Source organism: Pipistrellus kuhlii, unplaced genomic scaffold (genome assembly GCF_014108245.1).
Source record: "Pipistrellus kuhlii isolate mPipKuh1 unplaced genomic scaffold, mPipKuh1.p scaffold_m20_p_7, whole genome shotgun sequence".
In the NCBI taxonomy this organism is placed as follows: Eukaryota; Metazoa; Chordata; class Mammalia; order Chiroptera; family Vespertilionidae; genus Pipistrellus; species Pipistrellus kuhlii.
In genome coordinates, this window is record NW_023425573.1 from 46,829,839 (window position 1) to 46,841,051 (window position 11,213).

At 35.7% G+C, this 11,213-nt stretch overlaps 1 protein-coding gene across 1 annotated transcript; it reads left to right on the forward strand.

Moving 5' to 3' along the window:
* The first annotated feature begins 7,418 nt into the window (after positions 1-7,418).
* On the forward strand, positions 7,419-8,295 carry LOC118709182 (proteasome subunit alpha type-2-like). Its single transcript, XM_036421096.1, has one exon. The coding sequence runs from the start codon at positions 7,435-7,437 to the stop codon at positions 8,038-8,040; it is 606 nt and encodes a 201-aa protein (XP_036276989.1). The 5' UTR covers positions 7,419-7,434; the 3' UTR covers positions 8,041-8,295.
* The last annotated feature ends 2,918 nt before the right edge of the window (positions 8,296-11,213 follow it).

Sequence of the window (11,213 nt, forward strand, 5' to 3'; positions counted from 1 at the left end):
AAAGCAGCAAGAGAAAAACAGTTAGTTACCTACAAGGGAGTACCCATACGACTGTCAGCTGATTTCTCAACAGAAACAATGCAGGCCAGAAGGGAGTGGCAAGAAATATTCAAAGTGATGAACAGCAAGAACCTACATCCAAGATTACCCTACCCAGCAAAGCTATCATTCAGAATTGAAGGTCAGATAAAGAGCTTCACAGACAAGAAAAAGCGAAAAGAGTTCATCACCACCAAACCAGGATTAAATGAAATGCTGAAGGGTATTCTTTAAGAAGAGGAAGAAGAAAAAGATAAAGATACAAATTATGAACAACAAAATGACATCGAATATATACCTACCAACAAGTGAATCTAAAAATCGAGTGAATAAAAAATCTGAAAAACAGAATGGACTAGTGAATATAATAGAATTAGGGAGTGGACTGACAATTCTCAGGAGAAGGGGGTTTGAGGGGTGTGGGAAGAGATGTATAAAAATCTTTCACCTATGGATGAAGAAAGTGGTGGGGGGTAAGGGCATGGGGTGGGGTGGAGAATCAGGTGGAGGGGAATTATAGGGGGGAAAAAGAACACCTGTAATAATCTGAACAATAAAGATTTATTTTAAAAAATTAAATAAAAGTCAAGAACAATAATACATATACTCCAAAATAAAAGTAGGACTAGACTAGAATAGTTAATTCACAAATGTGGAAATATATAGACCATAACATATGAAAACTCAATAAAATTCATAAGTAATCAAAATTATAAAATTAGTAGGACAATAAAGTATCATTTCTCACTTATCAGATTATAAAATATTTTTTAAATATCAACATTTAATATTGGATAGGCTTAAAAACAAAATCACTATGACTTTTGAGGACAGTTTGGCCGTATTACTATTAATAAAAGTCTGAAAATTATGCAGACTCTTTGATCTAGCATTTTTTATTTCTTTTTTTTTCTTTTTTTAAAAATATATTTTATTGATTTTGTACAGAGAGGAAGGGAGAGAGATAGAGAGTTAGAAACATCGATGAGAGAGAGTCATCAATCAGCTGCCTCTTCTTGCACACCCCCTACTGGGGATATGCCCGCAACCAAGGTACATGCCCTTGACCGGAATCGAACCCGGGACCCTTCAGTCCCCAAGCCGATGCTCTTTCCATTGAGCCAAACCGGTCCAGGCTTATTTCTTAAGGAAATAATATGTCAGATGCAAAAAGATGTCTTAGAATATTAATTATAAAATATTAGAAACTAACCAAGTGTTGATCTATGGAGAATTACAAATTATGGAATATCATGTAATAAAATATAAATTTTAACGGTAGCCATTAGGAATTGTGAAGACCTGCATTTATGGACATTAAGAGATAGCAATGATTATACTTTAGAAGAAAAAAAGCAGGCTAAAAAGTAGTATTATAGTGTCATCTCATTTTATAAATATATAAAATTAATTAGTGGAGAATACGTAAAATATTATTAGCTAGTTTTTTGTTTTTTTTTCTAGATGACACAGATATGGTTGACCATATAAGAAAATATTTTTAAAAATAGTATTTGGCCGAAACCGGTTTGGCTCAATAGATAGAGCGTCGGCCTGCAGACTGAAAGGTCCCAGGTTCGATTCCGGTGAAGGGCATGTACCTTGGTTGTGGGCACATCTCCAGTAGGGGGTATGCAGGAGACAGCTGATTGATGTTTCTCTCTCATCGATGTTTCTAACTCTCTATCCCTCTCTCTTCTTCTCTATAAAAAATCAATAAAATATATTAAAAAAATAAAAATAAAAAATAAAAAATATTATTTGAATGTTTTCCCAATAAGAATATTACATATTTATAGTCAATATAAATTCTTTCAGCTTGATTTAAAGTCTTTTTAAATCAGAAAAATAGCAATAAAATACTTTCCTTTTGAAAAGAAAAATATGAAAAAATAGCTGTATCTCTTACTATAAATATGGAAACAAGTCTACAGGACTCAAAAATAGGTCATATCTATTTTTTTCTTCCTTGTCTAGGTTCTCATAAATTATTCATGAAAATTCTATCTATACTAATAATTATTTTTTTCATTGTTACTTTGCATTTCTTTTCAGAAAGTGACAGTCATATATATTTTACAATATTCCTCTTAATTGTTATTTTCTTAAGCCATGTTTACTTGATTCAAAAAATAAGAAATAAAAACAATTACATTGAGTAAAATTAGAGGATTTCTACATAAACCAATAATTTTAGCCTAAATTGGAACTGACAAACTTGAACTGAAATATTACTTCAGGATTATTTTTAAAGTTAAAGTCAAGATTATTTAAAAATCAAGTTTCCCTCAATTACTTAAAGAAAAAAGACAACTAGAAAATACTCTTCAATAAGACAAATTAACTTTACAAATAATAGCAATTATGCAATTTTTTATTTATAACATTATATATCTATATTTATGTACTAGAGGCCTGGCATATGAAATTCGTGTGTGGATATAGCCCCTCGGCCTGGCCTTCGATCAGGGCCATCTTCCCCTGCTGCCCGCAGCCAGCCCCGTCCCCTACCGCCATCCACCCCGGGTTCCTGTTCACCTTCGGGCGACCAGAGCCTGCCAGCCAGGGGAAAGGGACCAAGAGGTGGTCTATGCACTTCACAGTGACTGGTTGAGCGGTGGTTCTAGTTGTTCCACCATTAGGGTCAATTTGCATATTACCCTTTTATTCAATAGGATATAAGTCTATTGATATATATACATAATTTACATATATTTGTAGGTATGTAAATCCTGGGATAAGCTAATAAACTACAGAGCTTGTGTAGGACCCATCTGAAGAAAATTACTAAACTTTATTGAGAGGCATAAAAATTTTTGAAAAGTGTCCCTCTATGGGGAAAAGAGAATAGTATAAGGATATCCCAATTTACTTATACATTTAATGCAATTCTGTTTTGAGTTCAGGTTAATTTTATTTTTATTTATTTATTTATTTTTTAAAAATATATTTTATTGATTTTTCACAGAGAGGAAGAGAGAGGGATAGAGAGTTAGAAATATCGATGAGAGAGAATCATCGATCAGCTGCCTCTTGCACATCCCCCACTGGGGATGTGCCCGCAACCAAGATACATGCCCTTGCCCGGAATCGAACCCGGGACCTTTCAGTCCACAGGCCGACGCTCTATCCACTGAGCCAAACCGGTCCCGGCGAGTTCAGGTTAATTTTAAAATCCAAACTACCTTATAGTAAAAAGTCTACCATATAGTGAAAAGTCTACCTTATAGAAAAAGCAAAATTTCCTCTTCCCTACAATGTCCATTCCTACTCCCCAAAGGTAACCACTGTTAACAATTTTTATGTCTCTTTAAGGCACCCACTCACATACACATGGGCCAACACTTGTATGCTTTTTCCAAATTTTTATAATTATAGGAGAGATCATATACATAATGTTCTAAGACTGGCTTTTTTCACTTAATATATCTTTGGCATTTTTCCATAGCAAAACATATGTTCTCAAGTAAATTTTTTTGACTTCATAAAGTAATTCTGAAGTATACAAAGATTAAACAGAAAAAAGTGACAAAGAAAAAAAAAACTTTGGGAAAAAAATCTACTGAAGAGGGACTTGAGATACCAGGTGTAAGAACGTATAATTAAGACATTGTGATAAAGGTGGAAGAATAGAGAAATCAATGGGGCAGAAATTAATCTCAGGAGTGGAACCTGGAATATAAATGCTTTCAGCTTGATTCAAAGTCTTTTTAAATCAGTAAAAAAATATATATTATTCAATAAATAATCAGGGACAATTGCTTAACAATGGAAAAATGATCAAATCCTCACCTCACATAATAAGTATATTACTGATTAATGAAGCATTAAATGGATGAAATGAAAACAAAAACAAAACAAAGCCATCAAATATGTCATGAAAATATACTAGTAAGTGAATATGTAATCTTTGGGAGAAATATTTTCTAAATGTACATGCAATAATAGACATGTTAATAAAAACATTTCAGAAATTGATCATTTAAAAGAAAAAAATCAATAATAAAATATGATATTAGCTTGAAAAAGTACTTGTAAAATGTATGGTACAACATTACTATTTTTACTATAAAGAACACTTGCCGAAACCGGTTTGGCTCAGTGGATAGAGCGTCTGCCTGCGGACTGAAAGGTCCCAGGTTCGATTCTGGTCAAGGGCTTGTACCTTGGTTGCGGGCACATCCCCAGTAAGGGGTGTGCAAGAGGCAGCTCATCGATGATTCTCTCTCATCGATGTTTCTAACTCTCTGTCCCTCTCTCTTCCTCTCTGTAAAAAATCAATAAAAATATATTTTAAAAAAAGAATGCTCATAAATCCATTTAAAAAACACACACAAATATCTCAAGAGAAATAAAATTATTAATGTATAGAAAAAAGCAAGCCATAATGAAACAATATAAATAGCAAACAGACATATGAAATATTTTAAGTTTTTTAAGTAACCAAAGTAACAAAAACCAGAACAAAGTTTTTTCAAACATTAAATTAGAAAAGATTAAAAACATTTAGTGTTGCCCAACCTGTGTGGCTCAATGGTTGAGTGTCCACCATGAACCAGGAGGTCACAGTTAAATTCCTAGTCAGGCACATGTCCAGGTTGCTGGCTCAAACCCAGTAGGGGACATGCAGAAAGCAGCTGATCAGTGGTTCTCTCTCATCATTGATGTTTCTATTTCTCTCTCTCTCTCTCTTCCTCTTTGAAATCAATAAAAATATATTTAAAAACAAACAAAACATTTAGTGTTTCTGATGATATAGAAAAATGCACATTCTTAGACATATTCTTTGACATTTTTTAGTATCTTCCAAAATATACTTCTATTTTGGAAGATACTATGGGTTTATGTTCAATATTTAAAAATAAAACAAAACACACCAAACATTTTGACCCTGAAATTCCTCTTTTAGAAGTTTATGTGGAGTAAATAATTATAAGTGTATTAAAATATTGTCTATAGAGATGTTTGTCATAGCATTGTTTATAATGTAGGAAAATTAGAAGCCACCAAATACAGTGTTAGAGAACTTGTTAGATAAACTATGGTGCACTATGTAGTCATTCTAAATAATTATGTTGACAAATATTACATGAAATAGGATATATTTGTTATATATTTCAAATGGATAGGATAGCTCACAATGAGAGATGTCATACATTCTAATTATTTTTAATATGTATTTGTTGCATAGTAAAATATGCTCTAAGGATACACTCTAAAATATTGACAGTTGTTATCTCTAACTGGCTGCATTGTGGGTGATTTTTATTTTATTACTAGAGGCCCAATGCACAGATTTGTGCACTGATGGGGGTGTGGCCTGCAGGAATCGGCCCATCCCGGTCAGCTGAGTGGCTGTGGACCCACCCTTTGAATGGCTGCTGAATGAGGAAATTAGTCTGAGCTGATATTTAGGGGTAATGTCTTGGGTAAAGGTGTGTTCTGTGTCCTGGAAGGACCTGGTGGAGAGCTTTGAACCCCAAAGCCACTCTGTGAATGTCCTTGATGTGTGAAGCCAGGTCGGTGACACATTAGGGGATGTTCAGAATAGCCGTGCTCCAGGATCCTCAGCCATCAGGACAGCCTTTCTGGGGGGTCCCCTTTTGCCATCCACCTATGCCAGCTCCCCATGCTCTTTTTAGAGCACACCTTAGGGGGCCTGCATCAGTTGGTGGGGTCAGCCCAGAGTCTGGATTGTCTTAGGTATTTGATAGGTGCAGAGACTCGGCCTCAGCCAGGGCCTGCCAGTGGCTGCTCCTGCTGCGGGAGTAGCCACTCATCCTAGTCAGCCTAGTGGTGCTCCCACTGTGGGAGCACACTGAACATCAGGGGGAAGCTCCTGCATTGAGCATCTGCCCCTTGGTGGTCAGTGTGAGGCATAGCGAATGGTCAACTGGCTGTTCTGGTCATTCCACCATTTAGTTGCTGGGCTTTTATATATATAGATATTATTTCCATAATTTCCACAAGAAACACATTAGTTTTATAATCAGAAATAATCTTAGAACAATAAAATACTTCAAAGAAATATTTATAACACCAACATTAGACTTAGTTTTTTTTACAAGTGACTGATTGCTTTGGGATACTTTATTTAGACATAATTCTAGGTCAGCTTCTAGGCATTTCATTTTTTAAAAATCATTAGAATAAAATTATATGTTGATTTTGTTAAAAATAAAAATCTTTTGCTAGACAAATCACAGAGCTAAAATATACAGTATTTTTGTTTTTGTAAATGAAGCAAATGACTATTATAATTAATGTATAATTATATACACTGAGTGGCCAGATTATTATGATCTCTGAACACATAATAATCTGGCCACTCAGTGTGTGTGTGTGTGTGTGTGTGTGTGTGTGTGTGTGTATATATACATATATATACATACATATATATGTGTGTATGTATATGTATGTATATATATACATATATATATAAAAAATATATATATTTTAGAGGCCCGTTGCACAATATTCATGCAAAAATAGGCCCTGGCTTCACTCCCAGCTGTCTGGGAGCCAGCAAGTCCCCACTCCCGGGTCAAATAGAGCCAGTAAGTCCTGGCTTCAGTAGCTCCCTCTGCCGCCCCTCCTTACCCTCATAGCAGGCTTCACACTGCTCTGTGCCTGCATATACAAATTAACCTCTATCTTTGTTGGGTTAATTTGCATACTCACTCTGATTGGCTGTTGACTAGTGGAGTGATGGTTAATTTGCATGTTTCTCTTTTATTAGGTAAATATATATCCCAGTGCATGAATTCGTCCATTGGTGGGGTCCAGCCAGCCTGGCCAGGGGGAGGAGACATGGGCGGTTGACCGGCCTGATTGCTGCTCAAACTCCTGGTCAAGGGGACAATTTGCATATTAACCTTTATTATATATAGGATATACACTGAGTGGCTAGATTATTATGCACTCAAAGATCATAATAACCTGGCCACTCAGTGTATATTTAAGTAGAGATTAAATGTCCCCTACTCCTACTGAAAAAATATATTATATAATTTAGTTTCACTTTTTAATTACTGGAAACACCAAAAAATAATTTAATGCTCAGTAATAGATCATTTTTAGTAAAAATTTTCTAAATATTTTTTCCATACACTAGTCATAGGGGACAAGTCATACCATAAAATATAGCAAGTTGCTTCTAGAAAAAGTCTTGATTGATTCTAGAAAAAGCTGACTTGTTGACTTGATGGCAAACATAGGTACACATATTATATTGAAAATAAAATTAATGTAAACTTAATGAAGTATTGAAATTTTGAAGTGCAAACCAGCTAGTTAAAACTACCCTTCTTGCATTTACTTTTAAAATGTAGAACAAACTTTGCACAATGCTCAAATGGTTAATTAAAATGAAACTTTAGGCCTCTCCGGGTAAAGATGGCAGAGCGCGGGTACAGCTTTTCATTGACTACTTTCAGCCCATCTGGTAAACTTGTTCAGATTGAACATGCTTTGGCTGCTGTAGCTGGAGGAGCCCCTTCAGTGGGAATTAAAGCTTCAAATGGTGTGGTATTAGCAACAGAGAAGAAACAGAAATCCATTCTGTATGATGAGCGAAGTGTACACAAAGTGGAGCCAATTACCAAACACACAGGCTTGGTATATAGTGGCATGGGCCCAGACTACAGAGTGCTTGTGCACAGAGCTCGAAAACTAGCTCAGCAATATTATCTTGTTTACCAAGAATCTATTCCCACAGCTCAGCTGGTACAGAGAGTTGGTTCTGTGATGCAAGAATATACCCAATCAGGTGGTGTTCGTCCATTTGGAGTTTCTTTACTAATTTGTGGTTGGAATGAGGGGCGACCATATTTATTTCAGTCAGATCCATCAGGAGCTTACTTTGCCTGGAAAGCCACAGTGATGGGAAAGAACTATATGAATGGAAAAACTTTTCTTGAGAAAAGATATAATGAAGATCTAGAACTTGAAGATGCCATTCATACAGTCATATTAATCCTAAAGGAAAGCTTTGAAGGGTAGATAACAGAAGATAACATAGAAGTTGAAATCTGCAATGTAGCTGGATTTAGGAGGCTCACTCCAACTGAAGTTAAGGATTACTTGGCTGCCATAGCATAATGAAGTGACTGAAAATCTGGAATTGCACATAATCTCTATACTTAAACATGTTTAAAGTATGTTTTGTTTTGCAAACTTTTTGCATATTTATTTCTACATGATTTAATGGATCAGTGGTTTTTAAATGATACTTATAACTCATAATAAACTGTTAAATAAAAAAAATATGAAACTTTAAAAGACTCCCAAGTAACAAATACTGCACATTCTCTTCTTTTAGGTGTAACTAATTTGACTGGCAATTTGATAAGCAACACCTGAATGACATATAAACAGGAGGGGGTAAATTCCAAGCACAGCCTGAATGAGAAGAGCAACTGATTTTCCATAACCCAGATAGATGCCTTTTTAACACATGAGGCCTTCTCAGTCTAAAACCAGGTGCTGTTCCCAAAGGAGAAAACACTGCCCTCCAGTGGTCATTATTGGAGAAACGGAAACAGTTTTAGGTACCATGACTGCAGCATTTATACAAAACATCGTGTAGGTCTCTAGTCTCATTTCTGGCTGTATTTCTTAAGCTGAAAGCTCCGATTACAACCGAGCATAAGGACAAAACCTCCTAAGTAAATGTTAACACATAGGTAGCTACTTCGGCTAAATACAACTGTTAGCTAAGAGGAATGCTCATGACTTTCTGACCCCTTCATTTGACTATCGTAATTGGACTATGCCAGCCACCTATCGCGTCTCACTTCCCCGGAAAGGGAGAAGAGATTTCATCTTTGTTTCCCTTGTTGGCCAATTTTTTAGCTAAAAGACATTTAAAATTGTACAGCAGGCAGAACCCCAGGGGACCGAACAGTGTTCCAACATCCTTACAGGCTTCCCATCACTTGAAAAACCAAATTCTTCCTCCTGTTTCTTAAACTAACCAAAGTAGGCAAAAGCAATTTTAAAAAGTCTTTGTGTCTAGCATTGGAACTTTCTCATATTTCACACCATTATATAAATGTCACTCTAACCTATATGTATCACAAATGCTACGCTAAATTAGGGCCAAATTTGCAACCTAGTTTAACTGGGTTTCCTCTTTTTGCAAATGCAGTTTTTGTGTGTCTGCATTTAGCAATGCAGCATACAAAACTGTCCGGGGAGCTGACTGCTTCGAATTTGCTAAAATTGAGAATGGACGTGGAGATTGCATGAGTCTTGATGCATGTGCCAAAGCAGCCCTGTTTCCAGTCATATGAAGACTTCCTAATCAAAGGGACCTCATCTACACTGCTAAAGGCCTGGACGACTTCATTGACTCTTTTTTGATTTAGTAAAGGAAGAAAGGAGTTCTAAGAGGGGATGGATGGTTTTCTAACCTCCTCCATGCCGCTGTCCCTCAGACACAAGAGTGGAAGTGCCTCTTGTGGTAAGAGCGTGGACTTTAGATTCCCATGGCCGTAGAGCCTCATCCATTACTAGCTATGTGACTTAAACTTGGCCTCACTGGCGTTTTCAGTAAAATAAAGATGATAATGCTGGCCTCATAAGGTGGTTATTATGAATGAATTGGGGAGTATGCGTGAAAGTGTCTAGCATAGAGAAAGAACTTAACTAAGAAATTATTATTATTCTATCACCAACACTTCTTAGACTAGTAATCTAATGGTGTCCTAGAAGCATGATTTTCTAAAAATATTACCCTTTCTCATCTTTAGTAAAGGCTCCCCATTCAGTTCACTGTATAGATAATGTCCAGAGTTCTCCAAATAGATTATATATATATATATATTATTGATTTTTCACAGAGATAGAGAGCTAGAAACATCGATGAGAGAGAATCCTCGACCAGCTGCCTCCTGCACGCGCCCCACCAGGGATGTGCCCGCAACCAATGTACATGCCCTTGACTGGAATCGAACCTGGGATCTTCCAGTCGTCAGACCGATGCTCTATCCACTGAGCTAAACAGGTTTCGGCTCTCCAAATAAATTCTTCAAAACAAATGCCCCATGCTAAGATATGATATTTTAACAACATATTGATCCAATGCAGCACCTTTAAATAGAAAACAATTTTTTTCTTTCCAGTCCTACAGAAGGTGGTATCTATTATATATTCATCTGGATTCACAAAGCATTTTAGAATAAAAATGACAACTGTAAAACGTAATTATTATGGAAATAGTATAGGAATTCAATATATTTTCATATAATGTAGTGAGCTATAAAGTTTCTGAGCTTGAGCGGACTGAGTTCCGCCACCACATCTGTTTTTAGAAAATGTACACGTCAGAAAGAAATACCACTTCCTTTAGGAAATTATGCACTCTCCTTCCAGATGAAGAGAAAGCTACATATACTTTTTAAGGAGACACCTAGTTTCCCCTTTTCACTAGCTGTGGCTGTAAATTTCTACTGAGCCATAGTCCCACGTCTTCATCTCCTCCCACTGTGTGCACCTGCAGCATTCTAGAACGTGATGTCTCTCTGGATAGGCTAATTGAGTGTTGTCTTCACTATCTATGACATCACACCGATCATCACATCATGATACTTTGAGACATATAACTTGGAATCTTTGATGAATCAAAATAGTTCTTATAAAGCAAACTGTTTATAATTCAAAACAGTGGGATATATTGAACTGAGACTACAACAATGATTTGACAAATACGGTATATTTAGCAAACTCTTAGAATATTTTGAGATGAAGCTCCACTTGAAGTTGGAGCAATATTAAGTCCAGCTAGAGACTGCAGTGGGTTTCATTGAAGCTTGTGCATAACATTATCTATGCACCAAAAAATGCAAAGAAAATAAACTTTGGTTGTAACAGTTATAGCTACTCTAACTCAATGAATTTGTGACATTTTGAATTTTTAAAATGCATCATATTTGTACCAGTACCAAAATAATCTAAAGTCAGAACACTTTTTTTTTCTGGATATAATTATATTATTATAATTTTCTACCTTGACAGGTGACAATTTTAGAAAACTTTAAATACAACTTCTAGTGTATGCACTAAAATAAAATGTAACAGATAGACAACTCACCATAGTATAAGTAACACATTCAAATTTAGTAATTTATTTTCCAGGTGGAAACCAGGCTTCTTGGAAGACTTCAAACTCTGCC

What these genes read in the sequence shown, in the direction of transcription:
- LOC118709182 (XM_036421096.1), top strand. Translation starts at nt 7,435, where the DNA reads ATGGCAGAGCGCGGGTACAGCTTTTCATTGACTACTTTCAGCCCATCT.